Below are 25,376 nucleotides of genomic sequence, written 5' to 3'. Positions count from 1 at the left end.
GCCACAATGAATGAAAAATCTCTCTCTCCGTCTCTGTGTCTGATCGTGTTCGTGTCCCAACAGCAGTCCCCTCGTCGGTTTCGTTCAGGGCCGAATCGAACATCTAAAAAGTGAGCCGAACCGACCCAGTTCTTTAGCTTGTCCGTTCGCTCGATCGTTTGCTCCTCCTTTGAACAATTGTTGCTCCTGAGTTGTTGGAAGTTTGTTTATTGCTCAGCTACGGAGAATTAGAAAGAGGTTCGGTGATTTGGGTTTGGTGGGTTTGGATGTTTGAGAGCCTGTTTTACATACTGGGTGTATATGCTCAATTGCTGGAGGGTCCTGATGGATCGAAGGTTGTATTTTCAACTGCAAAAGCTATTGCAATGGACTTGTAATGAGCTGCGCTTGATTTTAATTCCTTGTTGGATGTGGCTCTTTATTTCTGCTTTCATGACCGGTGTGTTCTTTCGTTTTGATTGCCTTTATTAGTGCATCTATGTTCAAAGAGTAGTCCTCCATTGCTGAGCAGGTGATCTTGACTTCCGCTTCTTGGCGCTTTGGCTATTGGAAGTTCATTGGCTGGTTCAGGTTTGTGCTTCCTAAATGTAAGCCCTCCTGCTACTTTTAATGCCCGTGTTGGTTAAATGTTTCGAATCTTAAAATCATGAATTACCAAATCCTAGTACACGTTGTCAGCGATAGTTTTCATGTTGTGCGGAAATGAATATCACTGAGGCTGCAAACTAAATTCTCAATGGAAGGGCTTGATCCGCCAACCCTTAATAACTGTCCCACTGACAAGTTGGAACAAGAGAGGCAATTCCACACTGAGATAAATATTTAATCACTTTGTGATGTATTAATGTCCATATGCTAGTGCCGTGCTACATGAACAACAAAAGAATAACATGAAGTTTTTTTTACTAAATCATACTTCTGATGGGCCTCAGATTAGGCGAGGACTTGTAAATTCTGCTTTCAAGCTACTGAGTATCCTTGGACTTTGCCAAACTGCTGCTGCTTCTACTACTTGTTACCTGGTGAAGTAATTATTTTAAATTTCTTGCAGCTCCCAGGACTGTACAATTAATGTCTGAGAAACTCCCAGGGAAGCTGATAAGGAATTGAAGGTAACATCTTTTTAAAGTTTGTTATACAGATTGCAGGGTCATTGCATGCCTGTCTTCTTCTTCACCACAATAGCTTTATATTTATTTGCGCCTTTGCAGTAGCTGCATTCACTCAATCTCTTTGGTGCCAGGAGGCAGTTTGGCACCTAGTGACCTACCCCCTACTAATTGGGCATATTATTTAGCCCAGCTATTGGCGATATCATGTCCTTGAATGTTTTCATTGTATAGTTCTCGGGAGATATTGACGTTAAGAATGAAATACCACCATTTTTCGATGTCTCTGAGATGTGAATTGCATATTAAGGTTAGAGTTTTGTTTTCATGGCTTGCGTGTTTATGTCTTTTCTTAGTTTCTACTGCCAAGTCCGCATTCTTAATCTAAGTTGCTGCTAGATCCCTCTCTTCTTTTTTTCACAATCATCGTTATTTCTGTTAAAATTTTTGTTGTAGGATTTTGGACACTGGGTTAACTCCCTGCTCTGAGCACTGAGTATGTTCTTCGAACTGTAGCTTTTGATCACACTGGAAAACAGTATTCATCTTCTGAAGAAATGAAGCAAGTAGGTAACTGTTATTATGTGGAATCATCTTTATATCATGAGGCAATAAATCAAACATTTATTTCTCTCTGCATATTGATTTGCTCATGCAACTTAGTATGCATTGGTTATTTCTCTCTGGACATTATTTTCTTACAACCTAGTATGCATTAGTCAGCACGTCTTCTGGCTCTGTGCATGTTCTGCCCCCTTGTGGTGATTCTCTGCCTTTGGGTCTGTGCACATTTGTAGTTCTACTTTCTGGTAACTGTCATATGAACTTCTGTATTTTGTTGATGAACATAGGTTGCATTAGAAAGTTACAAGAAAATGAAAGGCAATGTTCCCGAAAAATTGGTCTCTGGATCTGATGATTTTACTATGTTTTTGTGGGAACCTTCTGTTGGTAAGCATCCAAAAACACAAATGACCGAATGATCACCAAACAGGTTTGTGTGTGCGCGTGTGTGAGGAGGGAGGGAGGGAGATTGATTTGACAGCTGCCTGCTTTTGCTGTGTGATTGATTCCCTAAGTATTTACTGTATTTAGAAGACTGTTTGTGCTCCATTATATACTATCAATTGCCATAATGATGCTAAATAAGGACGTACTCCACATTGTGGTCCTGGTGGCACTGGTTCAATGGATGAGACATCCTCCTAATATTTTCTTGAGGCTAATACTTTAGATCCTTGTTAGGTGTAAATGCGGGAAATTATGCTTTTTGTTTGCAGCTTGTGGATCATGTCTACTTTTCACCGGATGGGCAATGGGTGGCTAGTGCTTCGTTTGATAGATCTGTGAAGTTGTGGAATGGTATTATTGGGAAGTTTGTTGCTGCATTCAGTGGACATGTCCGGCCTGTATATCAGATAAGGTTTGAGATATTTTCAAAATTTGCTCGTCTTATCCATTCGAGAATGATTTCTAATCATGATTTACATAATGCACAGTTGGTCTGCGGATAGTATTCTTTTAAGTGGGAGCAAAGACTACCCTGAAGGTGAGTTGCACAAAGCATATAGCGTTTGAATGATTTCCATAAAGTACTTACGTGTGTCATGGGCCAGCTTTGAGAGATCAACTGTGGTCACTTTAGAATTGTAACAGGAGAGCTTGTAATATTATCTGTGAAAAAAATATCAATGTGTTACAGGAAATTAGTTTATTTATGGTGCAAGCAATAAGGATTTTTCCCCCTGGTTGTTGCTGAGTTCTAGTGCAACTTGTTTTCATTGAGATCTCAATGGCCTATTTAAGTTATTTTTTGAACCATTGGACCATGTTAGGTCTGCTTATTTTGTGAGATATGGTGATGAGGATATTGTAAAGCAGAGTACGTAAGGAAGCTTGAGTGATGTTCTCTTGCTTGTTGTTTTAATTCTGTTTGAACTATTTGTAGATATCAATAGCATGTGGAGTCTGCCCTTTTTACCGGTTATGATTATTATGAATTTTTGCCTGATTTGAATGCTTAAATGTTTGCTCAATATTTGGCTTACTTTTAGATCTGGGATATTCGCACGAAGAAGTTGAAACAAGATCTTCCGGGTCATGCGGATGAGGTTTGTTCCCTTAACATGGTCATCAGACAAGTTTTTAAGTTTGTATTTTTATCATGGACTACCACTTGCTTACTTTAGCAGGTGTTCTCGTGAGAAGGTTTTTGCAGTCGATTGAACCAGATGGTGAGAATGTTGCTTCTGGTGGTAAAGATAAGGTGTTGAAGCTATGGATGGGATAATGCATTGGGAGTTATACAAAGGCCTGTCAGACCATTGCATATGCAAATGAAATGAGATGGCAGTTCAGATGCTTTCATCAGAAGTGAAGAATTGATTGTTTGATAACACATATTACATCTGACGACAGAAAGTGCACGCTCATATTAGGTGCTGCAAGTTCAGATGCAATTTGGTCGTGTAAAGCTCTCTTGCATCCGGATGGCAATCACAGCCAGTACGCATTGTCTACTAGCTATTATTATCAAGGTTTTGTTAAGCTCAGAAACACTGTTCAATGCTATGTTGATTGAGAGTATCATGAGTCACCAATCTTTTGGTCATATAAGTTACTGGCAGAATCAGTCTTTGATATTCATATCCAATCATAGTGAGTCCTTCATTTTTCTATTGGCTTTATACATAATGGCAGTCAAGTATGTTGGCCAGAAAGGAGCCTTCTTGGATTAACCGCTAGCTTGAGTCATTAACTCAATTTATCTCACAAGTTTTCGACATTGCTTACAAAGTCTTCAAGATTATATCTGATGTTCTATATGATGAGTTGTTTCGGCAGGCAAATTGGACACAGAAACTAAACATCAATAACGTAAGATTAGCTGGGAAAAACTGGCAGAGTTATCTCTAAAAGTGGGTAATGATACATTATTCAGAAGAAATGTATGATTTAGGAGCTGAAAGGCTGAGGACAGACCACAGGTCCACAAGTCATTATTAGCAAGCTCGTGACATGCTGTTCTAAGCAAGTGCCTAGATAGAGATGAATCCCTTTTCCTTGAGGCATTCGACGGTATCTCTCAGACTCACCTCCAATGGAGTGAAGTTGACACCCAGAGATTCTGCCTTCTTTCTTGATATCTCATACTTCGACAAGAAAGGCTTCTCATCTTCGCATCTACACCATTACGAAAACAACCGTAATCTCTTGGACGCACAGTATTCTGACAGAAGATAAGAATTAAGGAAAAATGATAACTTACTTTCTGGGAGGTGCAAAGTGGGGTAGAGATTGCGGAGAATCTTCAAGGCATCATGACAGTGTACGACGTCGCCTACTAGGCAATATCTTCCATGAGCTGAATGATTTTCAAAAGCTTGGATATGTGCGAGTGCAACGTCTCTGACATCAACAAATCTATAGCATTTATTTGGAAATGTTTGAGCTCCTGCAGGATAAGCCTCAATTACTCCCATGCAAACGTCAAGACAACTTTGTAGCGAATGCTGCTACTGCCAGTAGTTAAAAAACATGTCGCATGCGGAAATCTACCATAAATGATTGTAATAGTGTGTCTGTGCAGCCAATTAAGCAAACCCTTATATACATAAGGCAGATTCAGTAGATAGAATGAAAGGGCCTCGGGACCTCATGTTGCCAAATTCAGTTAACTAGCAAAGAAGGATAGCTATTCCATGGACCAATGCAGAAAGACATTCTGAGGCACATGCGTCCATAACTCATAAGTATGGTTAAGGGCATACGACTTCACTGAGATTGTCTTCAATCAGAAACATAGTTCTATAGTTACTCCTTGAGATTGTCTTTTGGGTAATGAGAACAAGTATGCACAAATGTTTGACGAAGCCGCTCTGAAATAAAATGGCGAAGATTTAACAACAAACATAATTTATGGCTAGATGATAGTGATACCATTAACGAGGTTCAGTATTATCTCCACGGAGAAATTAACAGTGGGCTGCAAGATGGGACCGATCACATATCCTGGGTTTATCGTCACAAGGTCAATTCCATTCTCTTTGGCAAATTCCCAAGCTGCTTTCTCTGCTAAGGTTTTTGAAAGCATATACCAGAGCTGAAGATAGATAAGCCAAAGAGACTGTTAGAATGTTTCGCCTCATTCAACACATATAATAACCATTGCCATGACATGCACTTCATTCGATGTCATCCAAGGCATTCGGAGATTACCGGTTAAAAGAAACGAAAGATAAGTAGTTCTCCTCCAGGAAGTATGTAGAAACTGCTGTATTCAATAAGCATACGTAGCATCTAACATGGTGCCAGGCTAAATTGCAAGAGTAACACAAACAACTGTAAGTGATGAGACAGGCAATGCTTGGTTTGGGCATCCGTAAAAAGTGTCTAGTCAAAGCTATGTGATTTAAGAGAGAAATGTTCCCTGATGTCCCAACTCCTCTCAGAATCAGCATTTTACCAGTTTCACTGAGTAACAGGAACTCTGAATGTAATTCAACAGTAAAATTTCACAAGTGAAAGAAATGAACAGCCATATTGTCAGGAAATTTTGATATACAAACCTTGGATTTCTCGCAAAATTCTGGATCTGAATGCCAAGTCTCATCAAGGACAACACCTGAAGTCAGAGGTTTTGCAGTGAATGCAACTGCAGCCATAGAGGACGTCACAACCACTCTCTTGATAGAAGAGGCTTTGGCGCATGATCTTAGAACATTAAGGGTGCCTTTTAGGGCAGGATCAATTATTTCAGCCTGAGTCATGTAATAGAAGAAATCATTCGGTAAAATTTTCATAAAAAGTATCAGAAAACCGAAACTGAACTCATTGTGGCAGAAGAAAAGCAAATCCCCTTCCACATGGAATGGAATGGTTTGTCCATGAGCTATCTACTTATTTAGGAAAACAAGGACAACGTTGGATGATTAACATGGCAAGATTCAAGCACCTGGGGGTCAGCAGCTGAGAACAAAACAGGCGATGCAGTGTGAAAAACACATTCGCATCCATCGACTACCGAGTCAAAGGACCCTTCTTCCAGCAATTCTGCTTCGAATAAATGCAGCCTCTCCTTTGCCCCCTCCAGTGCCAGAAGGTGTCCTGTCTTCTTTGGGTCGGCTGTTGCACATGCACAAGAATGAGAAAAATCTCCATTCAACTGACTGAAATTCAAAAACTTGCAAGCACCCTCACCGACACATCAGTAGCATCTACAGTCAGAAAGGGCATAGGCGGGACAAGAAGAGCCGTATTGTTCCCGGAGAAACTTGTGCAAAACTGATACTGAAAATAAATAAATCAAGAATCCGGAATCTAGACGATGGCTTGAGCGTGCCACTTCTTCAACAAAGTCGAACAGGATGCAAAAGATTTGGACTTTATTGGATAGATACATAGATTAGAGGGCAGTCTACAACACAAAACTAATGAAGCTACCAAAATTCTTCTATCTCTCAGAGAAAAAAATAGCTTTGATGGTTTCACTCTAACAAAGGGTTTGGACACAACTTCATGTGGGTTATCAGATTTCAACAGCTCTATTTTTTTCTTCCAACAGCTTGACAACACCCAAGAAGGTCAAAAGAGCAGAGCAGAGAGAGAGAGAGAGAGAGAGTATAAAGAAAGGGAACTCTTTTCTTACATGGGTCTCGGACAGTGGCTCGAACAGTGTAGCCACGGAGGAGCAAGAGCTTGACCAGCCAAGAAGCTATGTAACCCGACCCTCCGATCACGCCCACCACCTTCTCTGCTCCGCTCATCTCCTCCGTTCTTGGCACCTGAACCGTGTGGAGTTCGCGCGCGCGCTGGTCTCCTCTCTTGGAGCAGCAGATGGACCTTATTATAAAGAGCCCGATGTTCGGCCGAATCTTCAAAAATAATCCAAACCCATTTTTTGTCGCTCCTGGTTGACGACAGACGCCTTCTCGCAACTCGTAAGCCATTACGTACGTGAGACATCACTGGGTAATAATTACATTTCGTTTCGACTTTTCTTTGAGCCAAAAGGTTCGTATCGCTTTCCAATGTCCTGGGGCGGCGCCCAATTTCAAGAGGAACTCTTCCACCTCCTCATGAGTAGCTTTACTTTAAGCTTTGAGATATTAATTAAAAATTTTCTTTTATATTTATAGGAAGTATCAAGTAGTTGTACATATCTAATTCTTGATTTGGGATAAACCATATTTGATCCCTTAATTTATGTTTTTTCTTTTTTTTTTTTTTTTTGTTGGACTTTTTCTTGGATATATTGAGCCCTTCAACTTTCTTGATTTTTCCAATAAAATATTTTCAATATTATCACACTCAATTTTCCTGATATTGTTATTGAATATTAAAACAAATTCGCATACAATGACTATAGGATAGACATTCAGCATTGCATCATCTTTCAAGTTTAGAGATGGAAAGCTCTATTCAACAAGAGTACAAAAGACCATACATGGTCCGACCACAATAACTAGATGAAATATACAATACATTATCAGCAACCTTTTAAGTATGACTATGAGGTCAGCGTCATCGATCGAGAAAAGCTAGCTCAAATAGAGAGATTCTGCCTTCACCCTTGAGGCTCCCAACGATGTTGCTTAGGCCGACCTCCGAAGAAAAAGCTCAAAAAGAGAGGAAACCTTTCTCCTTGAGGCTTTCAACAGTTTCTTTTATGCTAACCTCCAGAGGTATGAAATTCACACCCAAACCTTCTACTTTTTCCCTTGATATCTGATGAGCCACCACAGCAGGCTTGTCATCTTCACATCTGTGTTCAAAACGCATGATTCGTGCAGCATCGGTTAACGTTAGTGTATATGCTCGACATAAGACCATTTCTCAACTTGCTCTTAAGAGAAAAAAGTTACCCTTTAATCTATGGTGTTGAACAAAAACGGGAACTTACTTTTCTGGGAGGGGCAATGTGGGATAGAGATGGTGCAAGATCTTCGACATGTCAGGACGGTGCATTACTCCTCCAACTATGCAATATCTGCCACTGGCTGAAGGGTTTTCAAGAGCTTGAATATGTGCTCGTGCGACGTCTCGACATCAACAAATCCATAGGACGCATTGGGAAATTCTTCAGTTCCTACATCATACATGTCTCGATTAGTCCCACTGCTGACACCATTTTTAATGGAAAATCAATTTCCTTGAGCAACCGTGTTTCTTCTTGCACATGGAAATGGATTGCATCTAATTATGCAGTTATGACATTGCATCAATCCTCCCCTGGTCAATCTCAGAATTTAAAAGAGATGCCAAATGCTGACATGATGTGTAGAAGAAAGAATCATTTCATGGAAAATAGTACGCGTGACATAGAAACCATCAAGTAATACCGTTGACAAAGTTCAATATCAATTCCACCGAGAGATTGACCGTAGGCTGCAAAAGAGGGCCAATCACATGTCCTGGGTTCATCACGACCAGGTCGATCCTCTTCTCTTTAGCAAATTCCCAAGCAGCCTTCTCCGCCAAGGTTTTGGAGAGCACATACCAAAGCTGAAAATAGCAGAGCCACAACAATGCGATGAACGAACTCACAGACAATGGACCAAGCAAAGAGACCAACAATGTCAAGAAAAAGCATCTTACTACCTTTGATTCCTCGCAGAAAACCGGATCAGAGAACCATGTTTCATCAACCACCACACCAGAGGTCAGAGGTTTTCCATTGAACACTACTGCAGCCATAGAGGAGGTCAAAACCACTCGCTTGATAGAAGGGACTTTTGCACATGATTTGAGAACGTTTAAGGTGCCTCTGACTGCAGGATCCACTATTTCAGCCTGCAAGATGAAGGAGATCATCAGTACGATTTTGCCAAATCACCCAAGTAATATGAGATCATCTATCATATGAATCTACAGTACAAAGCGGAACGAACTGATAAGTGCAGACACCTGGGGATCCGAAGCTGAGAAAACCACAGGTGATGCTGTATGAAAAACAGCTCCGCACCCATCGACTATCGAGTCAAAGGACCCTTCTTCTAGCAAATCTGCTTTAAACAAATGGAGCCTCTCCTTGGCCCCTCCAAGTGCCAGAAGATGTTGTGTCTTCCGTGAATCATCTGCTTATATGCACATACCAGAATGCAGAATTAGATCTGATTGATCACAATCTAAGTTCCTTCATATAGAATGACATCAAGTTATGAATCATGAAACATGCTAGTACTTGATCTTGACCTGAGTTGCAACATATCCACATCTATAAAAAACCAGGATTAAGACATAATGGATTCGAATATTGCAAGGGATTAACTCTTTAGGCAGCGAACTCGAACATGTTATATTGCCAGAGCTCCAAAAGCACATAGACAAATCAGTATATGCGTACACATGCAGTTATGCACTTCCAAATACATACACGCATATGCGAGTGAATCCAAATGGGAAGAGACGATTAGAAGAGCACACTTTCTGATAAAAACGGAATTTGGTACAAAGTCCATGCATCAGAATGATTCGACTAAGAAACTGTGAATCATTTTCTAAGAATAGAGTGCACCACCCAAGAATCCAAAAAAAAAAAAAAATTATTAAGAACAAAACATGAAGATGAAACGATGAACTTACTGGTGTTGCGGATGGTCGCTTTGACTGTATAGCCCCTATGAAGCAGCAAGTTGATGAGCCATGATGCTATGTAACCAGCCCCTCCGGTTACACAAACCACCTTCTCTGTTGTGCTCATTTTCCCTCTCTTCTCTCCTATCCTTGGAGCTGAATCTTCTACTGGTCCTTTGGATGGTACATAACATTTGCATTCTATATATAAGGAAAAGAAAAATCATCTATGATTGCTTTCAGATAATGTTCAACTTGAATAATTTTCAACATTCACGTCTCACCAACTTAAATCCTTCAATCAGAGAAGATAGATGGAGAAACTTTGAATGATCACCTATTCTAGACCACAAGGGTTGGGCATCGACCAAAATATCCGATCACTTGTGTCATGCCTGACTCAAAGGCAACTTACTTGTCTAAACCGGCTACGGCTCAAGGAAATGTCTTCGGATGCCATGCCTACAGGAAAGATTCGTTTCAATTTAGCCCCATGTAATTTTTTCATTAATTTTGCGTAAACTACTATTAGTCAAAGTCACAAAAATAAGCTAAAAATTGAATTTAACCTCTTCATGGGACTTGTAGGGTATTTAATAGATTTTCAAATAGTCGAGCTCTATGCTTGTGCTTGGATTATCAATATTAATGCATATCACAATGAGTCTATCTAATCTTTATTTCGTATTTTATTCATCATGGCCATGGATGTGGAGAGTACTTTGTTACTAGAATCTGTCATCCAGTCGTAACATAACTGAAGATGACAGTGTTCCGTTAACAAATTTATCTTTTCAATGATTGGTATATTTCTAAGAGGCGGTAGTTATCCATAGAAGAAAGTCAAACTCTACTTTTCATTCATGTACTTGCACAATTCTTTGATCAAGTCCATGTACATTTAATATGTCTTATCACATCCTTCTATTTTCACAATTTTTCTAATCAATTCCTAATGACACCATATTTTGGAAAATCTAACTAGTGTGGCCGCCGGATGATGCTGTTGTGTGACATGGATAAACAATTTTCCCATGTTACATCACATCCATATTGGCTAAATTTCAACTATGTCATGCTACAGAGTAATTAAATTGGCTAAATATTTCCAAACACGTTCATGGTAGGCATCCACATATTTGGTATTTTCCCTGATGATTTTACCACACTCACATCCGGTAGTAGATTACTATTTTTTAAAGAAAAAATCTACAAGATGATTTCATCAGTGAACTAGTAACTTGTCAATGAAACAATGATTCGATCATTTTCAAAACGCGTACCAGTAGTTGAAGAGCTGTTGACTTTTTACATTTGTGGCCCAATAGTTAGTGACTTACCGGCGAAATAATGATTTTATCTCCTATCGAGGAATAGATTATCAAGTACTTCAAAATTTTACAAGTGGCCCAATTAATTAATTAGAAACTTACCACCATAATTAAGATTTTACCATTCTCAAACATAATATATAGTAATAGATCAACAATGCTTTAAAATTTAAAGTGAACACATCAAATACTTAATAACTCACTGATAAAATAATGATGTCATGACCTCGTATCAACTAATGAATTATCAAATACTTTCAAATTTTACGAGCGGATCCATCTACTAAGCAGAAAATTTCTAAAATGATAACTTGCTATGCTAAAAGCGGGCTAAGTTTTACGTTTGTGGCCCAATAGTTAGTGACTTACCGGCGAAACAATGATAATGCATTTCATTTGAAGTCAATAAATTCTTCACTCTGCTAGGAACTTACTACCTTGCAATTTCACTGGGAAGTCACTAATTTTGCATTTGAGTTTTTTGTTTAGAGTGATAACTTAGTGAAAAAAAAAGAGAAGGTTGATAAAGTATTACTGTATTTATCATTGGTAACCTGTCAACATTTTGGTAAATCACCGTCAGCGCATTTGACCAACAAGCTGTCCGTTACACTACTTTACAATAAGATATAAAGTTTGCTAATCATATCATAAAATCACCATGCATGGAAAGTTGTTTGTTATTTGGCAACGAAATATTAGAATTCTGCGCGACAAGTTTTATATAATCACACTAATGAAACACATAAAAGGTTATGTACTAAATAAGGAAACAACACAATGTTGTCAAAAGGAAGGCAAGCAGAAGGAATACTACTTTCAGCGTTGCCATGCGCATCTCTCGGCAAGATTCATAATAAGGACGAGGCAAACGTGGAGCGAGTGGTACGGAATCTCTCTTTGTCCTTGGCCAATGGATTCCTCTCTTCAATTTTTTCTCGTCTTCCCTTATGTCTTTCTCCTGGAAAAGAAATACTTCACTTCCTTTGTAAATCCTTGGTTTCTGAGTATCTGATCTGGTTTTAAATGGTATGTACGTAGTCATATTTTTCTTCCACGTAGCTTCTAATGGAGTACACCGGAGATGAGGGCGTCCGATAAAATGCTAGCTCAACTTGTTCATTCGCAATATTACCCCAAGAAGATGCAGGTCTTTAGAGATTTCTGCAGATATTCTACACTTCTAGCTGTAAGTCATATCGGACTACAAATCACGTGAAGAAACTTCAACCGGTAAAACTTGTTTCGTAAAGTGGATGCGCGTAGTTATTCTGCACATATGAGTATGAGGGATGTGACGGAGGACAGAAAGCAAGGAACCTCGAATTATCAGACGTGCTGTTTTTAAGCAGGTGCCTAGACCGAGATGAACCCCTTCTCCCGAAAAGATTCAATGGTGTCTCTTAGACTGATCTCTAAAGGAGTGAAGTCGACACCCAGAGCTTCCGCCTTTTCTCTTGAGTATTCATACTTCGATGCAAAAGGTTTGTCATCTTCGCATCTGCATCATTAGACAAACAAAGTGTGATTCTCCTAGACATCTTGAGAAGATCAGTCACATGGAATCCAGTGGCTGTCTCAGACGGGCTTTTGTTACTAAACAAACAAGATGGCATTTACACCCACTATTGAAATTGGTAGTGATTGATCAAGAATGTTACGATCAAGGCCTTGTGATATAAATGGGCGTTGAATGTTCACTTAGTTAAACTGGTGATACTCCAAGTTTGACCTTGTCGCACATTTTTCTATTGAACAGACTAATAAACGAACATGAAGATTCCTTCTGATGCTTCGAATCACTATGTAGTCCATGTTACATTTAATTACCTTGTATGGTTTTCTTGTCAGTCCTGAACTGATATTCAATGACCTCAGTAAGTTTATTGCTATTAAATCTCCAATTTCATCATAATCAGTGCAGTCCCTCTACTTCGTTCCAACCAACAAGGCCCATCATGTATTTTCTCAGAGGAAAAAAGCGTGCTAATCTTTCACAGGCTGTTTTGAATGGCCAACAGTCAAGCAGCAGACAAGTTGGAAATAAGGAAGAGTAATTACAGAAAAAAGAACTTACTTATCAGGAAGGTGCAATGTTGGGTACAGATTCTGCAAAATCTTCAAGGCGTCATGACAATGTATGACTTCTCCTACTACACAGTATCTTCCGCAAGCTGAGGGATTTTCAAAAGCTAGAACATGTGCATTCGCTACATCTCTGACATCGGCAAAACAATAACATTCATTTGGAAATGTTTGAGCTCCTGCATGATAAGTGTTAAGTTATTTTCGACATCAACATACAATTTGTAGCAGATACTTATCAGATTTTTCATTTCTCTTTTCCAGACTTGGAAACTTACAATCAAAATGCGTGGGAAAAGGTCTCATCAATGAATGCCATTATGTAAAGCACGACTGCCCTCCTACTTTAATTGCAAACCAGACGCACCTATCATGGATCAGACTATTTGCCAGAGTCATAAGAATTTGAACATAGGATCATCAGACTAACTTTTCAAGAACCAAGAAGGAGTAAGTCCACGTGGAATAGCAAAATAGTCATACATCCATACCATTAACAAAGTTCAGTATCACCTCCACACTGAGATTAACAGTGGGCTGCAGCAAAGGGCCAATGACAATTCCTGGGTTAATCGTGACCAAGTCAATCTCATTCTCCTTTGCCGATTCCCAGGCCGCCTTCTCTGCCAAGATTTTTGAGAGAACATACCAAAGCTGAACAAGGAAAAACCAAACTTATAATGTAAGTATCTTTTGCCTCAGCTCAATTACCTTTGACACAACATGGACTGGGTTCAACATAATCAAAGGAATTCCAAGATTACCAGTATTGTGAAGAAATTACAGACAACCAACCTTAGATTTCTCACGAAAGTCTGGATCTGAAAACCAAGTCTCATCAACTAGATCACCAGACGTCAGAGGCTTTGCAATATATGAGACCGTAGCAATAGAAGATGTCACCACCACTCTCTTGATAGAAGAGACTTTGGCACATGACCGCAAAACATTAAGTGTGCCTTTTAGGGCAGGATCAATTAATTCAGCCTAAATTATGCAAGAGAAAACAAAATCATTCAGAACAGAACCTATCAGAACTATCAGAAAAAATTGAAACTCCTTGTGTTGGATCACTAGAAACTGATTGCTGGAGCACAAAGCAAGATCATTAGAGAAGTCCCCGATACATGGATAATGGAATGGAGTGAAATGTAAACAGGTTATGTAAAAACCAAGGACAACATTGCAACAGAGACGAGTATAAGGCACGAAGGATGGCTGAACTGACAAGATACAAGCACCTGGGGGTCAGCAACTGAGAGCAAGACAGGTGATGCAGTATGAAAAACGCCTATGCACCCATTGACTACTGAGTCAAAGGACCCTTCTTCCAGCAAGTCCCCTTTAAATAATTGCAGTCTCTCCTTAGCCCCTTCAAGTGCCAGAAGGTGTTCTGTCTTCTTTGGGTCATCTGTAACACACAAACAAGAATGAAAATTATTCATTTAAGGGGTTGGAATCCAGAATTCTAGTGGTCACCCTCATTGACATACTATTAAAATCGCTTCATCTATGGCCAAATGGGCAGAAAAAGATAAGTTACATCATTCTTGGATGAACTTGCTCTGGCTCAAGAGGTAATTAATGACTTGCATCATTTAGTTGATTCGTGGAGATCTAATGGTAGATTTTAGCTGCTAGATTGTGTTTTCGTAGTGCTGAAATGAGAATGAAGAAATCAAGAGCTTTAGACTCTAAAATTTCAATAAGGCGCCCCGCATACTTGGTGAAATCTACATGGTGTCCCAATGGATGAAACATGGCCTAGTATCTCGTAGAAAACATTAAATAGAATTACCAAGAAAAGAAATATAACTGAAAGAAAATAATGGGTCCCGATAACATTTATTTCATCGAGGACGATTCTAGTCGTTTCCACCGCATGGTTTTATCCGTAATTTGAAGGGCGCAGGAGCACGAAAAAACTGATAGAGAAGATATCGAGAGAATGGAGATGGCAAGCTTACTTGGGTCTCGCATGGTGGCTTTAACAGTGTAGCCACGCTGAAGCAAGAGCTTGACCACCCAAGAAGCTATGTAACCTGCCCCTCCAGACACACACACCACTTTCTGCTTCTCCTCTCTCGTGCTCATCTTCTTCTTCTTCTTCTTCTCTAATTAGCAGCTTAATTTTGCAATTCGCACTGATCTTCTGTGAGCGATGGGTGAGAGATAAGCAGCTTACCCTTATCCTGGTGGCCGTGCCTTCTATAAAGATGGTGACCCTGTAAAGATCAGGTCTGATCAAAGGAGGCCAGGATAAGGAGCGGCAGTCAAGTTTACCGGGGTCTCGCACGGGCAGGAATGAACAGAACTGTAAATCGAATTATTGGTAACTTTTCCCAAGTGAGAACGTTTAGCATTGAAACTCACATTATTAAGAGTGCTCAAGTGAGAGCACTACCAAGATAACTGACTTACATAAAAATGTAAACCTATAAGCAGAAAACAAAACTGTGAATGCCAATCACTTGTAGGTTGTTGTAGAGGATAAATCTTAGTAGTGCATATATGCCTATAATGTCACAGTCACGTATGGCATGAAGTTATCCAGTTCTAATTGAGGACCAATCACGTGTCCTGACTTTATCATGACGGGTCAATCTTTGTGCTCTTTAGCAATTTCAAGCTGGCACCTCCGCTAAGGTTTTGGAAAGCACATACCAAAGCTGAAAATAGAAAGACCATATTAATGCAATGAAAGAACTCATGCGCTTGTCACAAAAATAACCGACGTCAACTTGACGACACTGCCTCATCTGGCATTCTAGAACCACCACTTAAAGAGATATAGGTAACTAAATTTTTAGGGAAATACAGAGGTCTTAAATAATGAGAAGCTTTTTAGTTATGTGCCTATATCAGAAAAATACATGGGAGCACGTTCATATGCAAGAAGGTTGAGGAATTAATCAAATAGGTAAACATCACACCCTTAAGGCAAGAGAGAAGCATTTCTCGACCGCTTGGCACTACAGTGAATCAATTCAAGCCATCGAGTGAATATGTTTGGCATCGATATTTTATAGCATCAGCTCGTGTTCCAAATCATCTAAAAATCAATATGTTGGCAATTTTCCAACTAGAAAAAAAAAGAATGTTGAAGATCGTGTAGGGTATGACAGACCAAGCAAAAGAGACCAACAATGTCGAAAAGAACAGTCTACTTACAGGCCTTCGGTTCCTCACATAAAACCGGATCGGAGACCCTGTCTCATCAATTACCACGGGTGAGGAATTTTCTACTGCAGACAAGCGAGGCCATGGAGAATGTCACAACCACTCTCTTGATTGAAGGGACTTTTGCACATGATTTGAGAACATTTAGGGTCCCTCTGGCTGCAGTATCTACTATTTCAGCCGGTAATAAGACTAGAATCCCATCAGATAAATTTATGTTGAATTACCTAAGAAATATTATATCATTTACCATTTGATTGACTGCACATACAAAGGACAAGTTGAAACGAACTAGAATTTTGAAGATACAATACTGAAGATGTAGAGAAATGATGGATAACAGCAAGATACAGACGCCTGGGCTTCAGCCGCTGAGAAAATCACCGGTGATGCTGTATATAAAACAGCTTCGCACCCATCAACTATCAAGTTGAATTACCCTTCTTCCAGCAATTCTGCTTTAAATAAATGTACTCTCTCCTTAGCCCCTTTGAGGGCTAGAAGTATCATGTCTTCTTTGAATCACAAGTTTAATTGCACATGCAAGAACAAGATTTAATTTGGCTGATTAAAATTGCTGTAACTCTCAGTCACTAGACTGCAATTATCAAGTTATGATGTCGGCTCTGTATTTGATTCGCTCAAGTGGTCATGTATGATTGTACTGCAAGAGATCTAATTTTCAGGCATTTAAATCTGGACGACTTAATGTAATAGGCAACCTGAACGCCCAAAGGCAAGTAGGCATATGCATACACGTGCACACAAGTGGCCACAAATAACACTTGGATATTACATGTCTGAGTTTATCCAAAAGGTAAGAGATCATTAGGAAAGAACAGATTCATGGTGTGACAGATTTTGTTACACATTTTGTATCATCTAAAATGTTTCAACTAAGAAATTGCAAACCATACTAATACTAAAATGAGCAGACCGAATATTCAAAAGGTTGAAGATTCTGAAGATTAGAGCATAAGCATAAAGTTGCAGAAACTTATTGGGTTTGCACACAGTTGCTTTGACTGTATAGTCAAGGTGGAGCAACAACTCGACAAGACAGGATGCTATGTAACCGGACACTTCAGTTACGCATCCCACCTTCGTTGTGGTACTCATCTATCCTCTACTCTTCTCTCCTTGGCATTGAATCTTGAACAGGGGCTTGGGAGAGAGTATGCTGAGAGCAATTCATATTAAAGGCAAAAAAGATTCTCTTTACTAAGTTTAGAAAATATTAAGTTCTGCAAGTGTTTCAGATTCGTTTGTCTAACCATCTTGTATGAGGCATTGACAAATTCTTTTATTTTTCCACAAAAGCTAGATGAGGAAACTTTGATGGACCCCCAACTCTTGTTCATATGTCATGCCTTGCATGGCTCAATGCAAGTCAATTTCATGAAGAGGTTTTCTTCCTTTACCAAAGGAAAAGATGAGCTATATAAGATTGCTTTTTGGGGGCACAAAAAAGAAAAGAAAAGAAAAGAAAAGAAAAGAAAGCTAAGTCCTGCATCAAGTTGATATTTAATTCACAATCATAGGAGCTGTTTGATCTTGAATGGCAATGATCAACTTTACCCAATTAAAAGCCAACAGATTTGATCTGGTTCGCACTGGTCTTCTGTTTGCGTTTGGTGAGAGTGAGGGTCAGTACGTATGTGTTGCGTAAAGTTCTATATGGAAAGTTTTGTTCATTTCAATTCAAGGAATGGGAAGGTAAGTATGGTAACTTCAGAAGGATGGAAAGAGACGATGAGTTGCAAATCAGTATAGCCTTGTGCACTGGGATGCCCTTTATATTAAAATTTTGATATTAAAGCAAATTACCCGAATCCTGGTGTCAGGGCCTTCAATAAAATTAAATTTGATCATTGTGCACCACGCAAGAAACTATAGTGCAGCTTTACTGTGATCGATTATGGTGGAGCACCAGCCAGAAATTAGTATACAGATTAGTGGCCCTATTATTAGTCATTCATCATTTGATCCATTGTAGGAGTTGATTAATGAGAATCCTTTCCAAAAGAATATGGGAATAATCAACAATTCATTTTCCCAGCCATTCTTTTGGATTTTTGTCTAACTATGAATGGTTCTTAGGATTCCTCATTATCCATGTTAGAGGTTGCCTTTTCTGTTCCAGAACAAACACTGGGCATTGCTTCACCTCAACTTACATACAAAAACCTCAGGTTGTTAAAAGTATTCGCGCATGAAGCCAGGAATATAAATCAGTGGCAAAAGCAGAAAACTACTCCAATAAACAACGTTCATCATCAGCTTTCAAGTTTAAATTTACACTGAGCAAGTGACTATGCATGCTTCAACGAAGTCTAATAAAAGGGAAGCATTAAATTTATGCAGAAAATTTTTATGACTATAAGTTTGTGGAAACCACATATATGCCTTTGAAGTATAGGGTTTTCCTTGTCACTTGTCAGGAAACTCAAACAGAGAGAAAGCCTTTTTCCTTGAGGCTTTCCACAGTGTCTCTTAGACTGACCTCCAAAGGAATGAACTTCACACCCAGACCTTCAATCTGCTCCCTTGACACCCGATTTGTCATTTTCACATCCGCGTCAACAATGATTAATGCATCTTTAATAATGTCAATGTTCAGTAGATAGGATTCCTTCTAGGGATGCTCATAAAATGTAACTCTTCTCCTTAGAAATTGAAGAAATATGGGGGCTTACTTTTCAGGGAGGTGCAGTGTAGGATAAAAGTTGTGCAGGATCTTCAAAACGCCATGACAATGTATTGCTTCTCCTGCCATACAGTATCTGCCGCTAGCTGAAGGATTTTCAAGAGCTAGAATATGTGCATGGGCCACATCTCTGACATCAACAAATTTGTAAGAGATGTTGGGAAATGTTTGAGCTCCTGCATTGTATAAGCCTCAAATTATTCTCTTTGTAATCACAAGAGCAAAGTGCACTTTGGCAGGAAAAGGAGTTTCTATGTGCAGTTGCGTCTCTATCTTGCAGAGAAATTTGGCGACAAGTCCTTAGTCATTTGCAGAATATCAATGGTCAATATCAGACAAAAAATGAGATCCAAAATGCTGACACAATGATAATAGACATGTCAAGCATTGACTTTTAAGTAATACCATTGACGAGGTTCAGTATCATCTCCATAGAGAGATTGATGGTAGGCTGCAAGAGAGGGCCAATCACATGTCTAAAAATATGTGGTAATCTACTATTGGGTTTGGGAAAGACATGCGGTGAAATGGGATAGCTTGTGGAAGTCGAGCACTTATGCCGTAGCAATTTCCTCACCGAGAGAGGTGATGGAAATTTAAGAAGTTAAGCATCTCTTCCTTTGATCCAGGGAAACATGCTGCTGTTTTTCTTTGACTTACAGAGATGTGCATGAAACTTGCCTTGTTTACGGCCACTGCACTCTTAGCCATTTCATTTCGTATCGCTGTAATGTTTTCAATTGAGAGGCTATGAGCCTATGGAGAGACTTGAGAAGATCTCCCTGCTCACCGTGTTCTTGAACGAGGGGGTAAGGCGAATGCTGTGGTGCCAGTTGCTCAATTGGATTGGCATTCGGCCCTGGGAAAGCAGGCCAGTACATTTCCTGTTTACTGTAATTGACTGCATCACTTGAACCTTTACTACACGTAGAATTTTGGTTGTTAGATTCATTGTCTTTATTGCCACTTTGTCTTTTTTTCCCTTTGACACAGGAGGCTGGAGTTTCACTACCATGCAAACGTGAACTCCTGGATTTCAAGTTACTCAATACGGATAACAGCCAAACATTTGTCTGACAATGAAAATGGCTGCATCAGTAAGCTTCAGGTGGCATTGTACATATTCTGTGAGAAATTAGAAAACTTCAGGTCACCCGAAGAAAACTGTGTCATAAGTGTATTACAGCAGAAAATGCCCATCTAATCGACTTTTGCATGGTTTTTATTCTTTTAGTTGCCTGTTGCAGCATCTCTTTCAAGCTCTCCACAGTGTCCTTAAATCTCACCTCCAAAGGAGTGAAGCCGATGCCTAGACTTCTGGCTTTGTCATTTGATATTTTATTCGTTGGCACAGAAGGCTTTTCATCTTCACATCTCCTATTAGCAAAGCCAAATGTGAGTCGTCTTGTCATATTCTTTTGCACAAAATATAGGAGACATGAAATGCTTTTGAGACTATCACTTGGTATTCTGTTCAAAGAATTCCAGACATTACTCCTTGAACTTTTATACTTGATGTTGCAAAAATTTGGGAGTGCTGAAATTGGATTTGTTGACATCATTCAAATCATGAGGGACATGGATCAATGATTAGGCAGATAGCCTGGAATTTTTTAGCAGACAAGTTTAGTTCACTATAAGAATGTCATAACTGGACATTTAAAGAGCAAATCTTACTTTTCAGCAAGGTGTAGAGCAGGATAGAGCTCTCGCAAAATCTTGAAAGCATTGTCTGAGTGCACGACTTTGTGAACAAGACAATATCTGCCTTTAGCAGAAGGGGACTCAAAAGCATGAAAGTGTGCACGTGCAAGGTATCTTACATCAACAAATCTATAGTTTGTGTCAGGAAAAGTGTGAGTTCCTGCAGCAAATATCTCAGCATCAGATGGGAACAACTTTACTTGTAAGTCTCCTCTTGTTATACAGATGGTTCCAATAAATTTGTGTATTTCATTTTGAATCAAGTTCCATCACATGTATAGCCGTTTGTATCAGTTTAATAAGTTCCATCACGTGTATATTTTGTCCATTATAAAATGAATCAACATATATATCCTCGACATTTGCTTGTTAAGTTGTGGACAAATTACTAAGGACAAATCGTGTAAAAAGTACTATTTACGGGAATTACTTTACTTAAAAAAATTCTAATCTCATCAGAATAAACAATATAATAAATTTATCAGTTACTTGTGGCTACCATTTATGAGGTTGAGAAATATTTCTGCGCTGAGATTAAACGAAGACTATAGTAGGGGACCAATGACAAACCCAGGATGCATCGTGACCAAATCGATCCCCTTCTCTCTTTTAAATCTCCATGCTGCCTCTACGGCTAAGGTTTTTGAAACTGGGTACCAAAGCTGAAACAGAAAAGCAAGAAGTGCACAATGAAAACAATTTGAGTAGTCTGTGATGGTTTAAAGTTACTAGGAAGAACTTGGAACAGATCCAAGGTATATCTCTGAGTAGAATTTTTTTATGTAGTTCATGCAAGGACAAACAAAAATGGAAAACGTTCTGCATTTCTGACATTTTCTAAGATTTACTTGATGATGCAAGAAAGGTGAAAAACAGCATGTTCTGATGACTTAGTTTAATTTAGAATATCACGTATATTTAATTTAGAATATCACGTATATTACCTCTGATTCTCACAGAATACTGGATCAGACAACCTAGCCTCATCTACTGTCACATCAGGAGTCAAAGACTTTCCATTGAATGCAACTGAAGTCATAGAAGATGTTATCACCACTCTCTTGATTTTAGGGACTTTGGCACAAGAAGAAAGAACATTAATTGCTCACTGCAGGATCTATCAGCTCCATCTGAGACATGGAAAGACTAGTATGAACTACTGAACTTATTGAAGTCAAGCAGATACATAGAGATGGAGAAACCGCAATATGGATAAATGCATTGTGCTGAAGAGTTAGATTTGTTGCCTTGGGAGAAACCTTGAGTTGAAGCTTTCCATGTTATTTTTTGCCATTGAATTCATGCTGCCCTGGGAGAAACCTTGAGTTGAAGCTTTCTATGTTCTTTTTTGCCATTGAATTCTTGCTTATAGTTTGAAATTGGCTCCTACTTTGTCCCGTATATGTAGACTATTACAACTTCTGCATTTAATTGCTATGGCCAAAACGACATACAATTTACAAAATCACTGGTTTGGCAACAGAATTCTTAAGTGCAAATTTCTACTTCGTGTTTCCAAAGAAACAAAGGAAAAAAGAACATTTGAGAGACCATGACACGAACCTTTGAGAGAGCAAAAGAACCTTGGGTTTTTTGGGGGTGAGAAGCACAGGTGTTGCAGTGTGGAAGACGCCATCACATCCATTGACAACGGACTCGAAAGATCCTTCTTCTAGTAAGTCGGCCTTGTAAAGATGAAGTCTCTCCTTGGCTCCATCTAGAGCAAGCAGATGTCCAGTCTTCTTTGTATCACCTGTTACATGTAAATTGGAGCAACTTCTTGCGATGATTTGGAATGGTGAAGCCATAAACGATGCCATGCATGAATATAATCAAGGGTCTTGAGCTGACTCAGGTCACGAACAGTTGCTTTGACGGTGTAGCCACTTTGGAGCAAGAGTTTCACAAACCATGACGCTATATAGCCTTATGCTCCTGTCACACACACCACCTTCATATATATATATATATATATATATATATATATATATATATATATATATATCTCTCTCTGAGTTATGGCACTGGTCTCTGACCTCTCTAGGAAAGCTTCACAGAATGGTGCACTTAAGCAGAGTTTCTTGGTAGTTGGATTGTTATGTAGATGCACCAGAGAAGCTAGGGTGCATGACAACCATTCTGTTCCAGAAATAGTTTCTGGAACAGAAATAGATTTTTCTATTTTTATTTCTAGAAGAGTTTTTGAGCAAAAATAACCGTTTGATAACGACACAAAATTTCTACTCTAAAAATAGAAATTCGTTTAATAACGATACAAAATTTCTTCCTTTCGGACAATGGTGGACCGACAATCGGCGAGGGACGATCGGCGGCGGTGGCGCCGGTGAGGGATGGACGGCCGACGGTGGTGGCGACGGCCGACGATCGGCGGCGGGGCGGCGACCAGCGGCGATTGGCCGTGGGGCCGGCAACAATCGGCAACCGGCGGCGGGGCGGTGGCGGCGATCGGCGCCGGCGAAGCGGCGTGGCGGCGGGCGGCAGCGATGGCGGCCGGCGGCGGTGGTCAGCGGCAATGACGAATGAAAGACCGATTGACGAACGATGAAAAGAATTTTTACTTCTGATTTCTATTCGAGAAATAGAGAAGTAGAAAATTTTAGCTTATGATTTCTCTTCCAAACCTATTTCTGAAATAGAAATCTATTCCAAAAATAGAAAAATTGAATAGATTTATCAAACGGATTTGAATCAGGTCTAAATAGAAAAACTATTTGTGGAATAGAAATTTTGGTTATCATGCACGCCCTAACTTATTCTTACAGTTGCCAGTCAAAGTAACTTATTGCTTCTGTCTTTCCTAGATGACGACAAGTCTTATCTAGACTTGGAGCATCTTTTGCTGAAGAAAGCCGTCCATGATATTTTCTAGTGTCTGGTTGTGGACGTTAGACGTTGGAATCATATGGGCATTTTCATGCGGTTCTCCATCTGCCCTCCCCTGTGAAGACCTTCAAAACCACAAGCCCAAGAACGGCCACGTAAATAAGAACCAACGACCAAGATTTTTAGCGTTCCGAGTATGAAAATACGGAATATTATTCCGTGCCGATAATTCATGTTAAGCTTTGTTAAATTTCAAACATATTATTAACTAAACTTTGACTGGCAACTGTAATATGTTAATAAATTACCCACTGTTTTATGGAAGTACAATAGTGATTTAGCTTTTAGTGAGTTAGTAGAAATTTTGGGAATGCAACGTCGGTTATTTGGCTGTTTTAAATTACAAACTATTCGCGTAAGTTACCAATGTTATTTACATGTCTGACCAACGTATTAAAGTTACTAATTTTATAAAAAAAATTAAGGACTTTCATTTATCAACTTTTTAATTGTTCTAAGAACTTAACAATAATTATTTATTAGAGTTAACATCGAAATAAGATTACTTTCCACAATAGCAAATTACCACTATTAATGCAAATAATTTACCCCATTTCATGGATGAGATTACCATCTACTTTTAGTTTTACTGACACTTATATTATTGAACTATCAAAGCTTATATAATAATAAGCCTATTGGTATGTTCATGTGGCAAAATTATGCCATGTGTCTTGCAAAGTGAAGCGCCACATGGAAAATACCAGAGGGATCATTCTCTAAGCTCCACTTATATATAATAGATATGTTGGTTGAAAATTTTTCATAATATTTCATCTGAATCTATTTATTCGATTTTCAAATAAAAAAGATAGAAAATTTTGAATTAGTTTTACCACCACGATTTTTTTAAGTTAACATATAATTTATAAAAAGGTATTTCAAAATTTGTTTGCAAAATAATGAAAAATTCGTTAGACTGAAGTTGGTAAATGACAAATCAACAAAGTCAAAATTTATGTCTAAATGGCATGGCAAAAAAAAAAAAAAAGCACCATGTGTTTTGAGTCGAGTAGATATATATTCTTAAACATATCTTCACGTGTGTCGATGCACAAATAAAATTCTATGATTTCGATCATATGGTGTGTATCAAATTATTTTAATTTATTCTACCAAAAAAATTATTTTAATTTCAACAACTAGAGTACAATATCTCACTATAATAACGAATAATAAAAATCCTCCGATTTTTTTTTTCTCTCCAACCTGATTCAAGTCTTTAAAGGCTTAATGTCAATATATTTTCTTCACGTTTTGTAAGTTCACCTTTTCATTTTTTGCAGATATATGCCAATTGTGTCATAAATGATACTAAAGTTCGTAAAATTACCTTCTGCATGTGTAAAATAGATTTAATTTTCGTAACCACCTTTGGTTCCCAGCCTTTGATAAATGCAAAAGAAAATTTCTAAAATGTCGTGGCTTGTCTTTTTTTTTTTTTTTTTAATTGTAAATTTTCTTTAGCTATCATAAGTTATGGCAACCTGCTTTTAGTGCCAAACCCTGTATGTTTGGATCGTACCCAACCAGCTTTTTGGATTGTAATCTTCCATGCATATTGAAATTGAACTAAAGAAGGTTTTGAACTTTGAAGCGACAGGGGTTCGTGGGTACGCCATTGCAGATTTTAGTACCAAACCAACTGAAGTTGCAACCATTTTAGGTCGTCTCCCTCAACTTAATTCCTTTCCATGGTCAACGATCAAAGCTTCTTACCCAACATTTGATTTTCTTTTCAGAACATTCCACTTTCAAATGTTGAAAAAGAAAGAAAGAAAG

The 25,376-nt window shown here is 38.8% G+C and overlaps 1 protein-coding gene, 1 long non-coding RNA gene and 2 pseudogenes across 4 annotated transcripts; all 4 read right to left on the bottom strand.

Annotated features, from left to right (window-relative positions):
- The window catches only part of LOC120286068, a 9,873-nt pseudogene extending 2,808 nt beyond the window's left edge, over window positions 1–7,065 (bottom strand).
- A 640-nt stretch (window positions 7,066–7,705) lies between these two features.
- LOC120286439 lies at window positions 7,706–10,062 on the bottom strand (annotated as a pseudogene).
- A 2,045-nt stretch (window positions 10,063–12,107) lies between these two features.
- Window positions 12,108–15,393, bottom strand: LOC120295462 (phenylacetaldehyde reductase-like). Of its 3 annotated transcripts, none has more exons than XM_039316632.1 (6): window positions 15,067–15,390; window positions 14,341–14,510; window positions 13,895–14,086; window positions 13,591–13,753; window positions 13,092–13,278; window positions 12,108–12,515 (listed from the first exon to the last, which is right to left on the bottom strand). In XM_039316632.1, the coding sequence occupies exons 1-6, from the start codon at window positions 15,191–15,193 to the stop codon at window positions 12,371–12,373; spliced, it is 984 nt and encodes a 327-aa protein (XP_039172566.1). In that variant the 5' UTR covers window positions 15,194–15,390; the 3' UTR covers window positions 12,108–12,370. The 3 variants fall into 3 exon arrangements, with proteins under 3 accessions (XP_039172566.1, XP_039172568.1, XP_039172567.1); XM_039316633.1 differs by lacking the exon at window positions 12,108–12,515 and adding an exon at window positions 12,528–13,015 and having other exon boundaries at window positions 15,067–15,393; XM_039316634.1 differs by lacking the exon at window positions 13,895–14,086 and having other exon boundaries at window positions 15,067–15,389.
- Window positions 15,394–20,220: 4,827 nt separating this feature from the next.
- Window positions 20,221–22,641, bottom strand: LOC104455970. The gene is made up of 3 exons (XR_005552873.1): window positions 22,254–22,641; window positions 20,664–21,352; window positions 20,221–20,363 (listed from the first exon to the last, which is right to left on the bottom strand). It is a non-coding gene; the product is annotated as an uncharacterized LOC104455970 (long non-coding RNA).
- Window positions 22,642–25,376: the final 2,735 nt, after the last annotated feature.

The sequence above is a fragment of the Eucalyptus grandis genome, chromosome 7 (genome assembly GCF_016545825.1).
Source record: "Eucalyptus grandis isolate ANBG69807.140 chromosome 7, ASM1654582v1, whole genome shotgun sequence".
NCBI classification, from domain to species: domain Eukaryota; kingdom Viridiplantae; phylum Streptophyta; class Magnoliopsida; order Myrtales; family Myrtaceae; genus Eucalyptus; species Eucalyptus grandis.
Note: the sequence above shows the minus strand (reverse complement) of the source record. Positions and strands in the feature narration are given on the sequence as shown.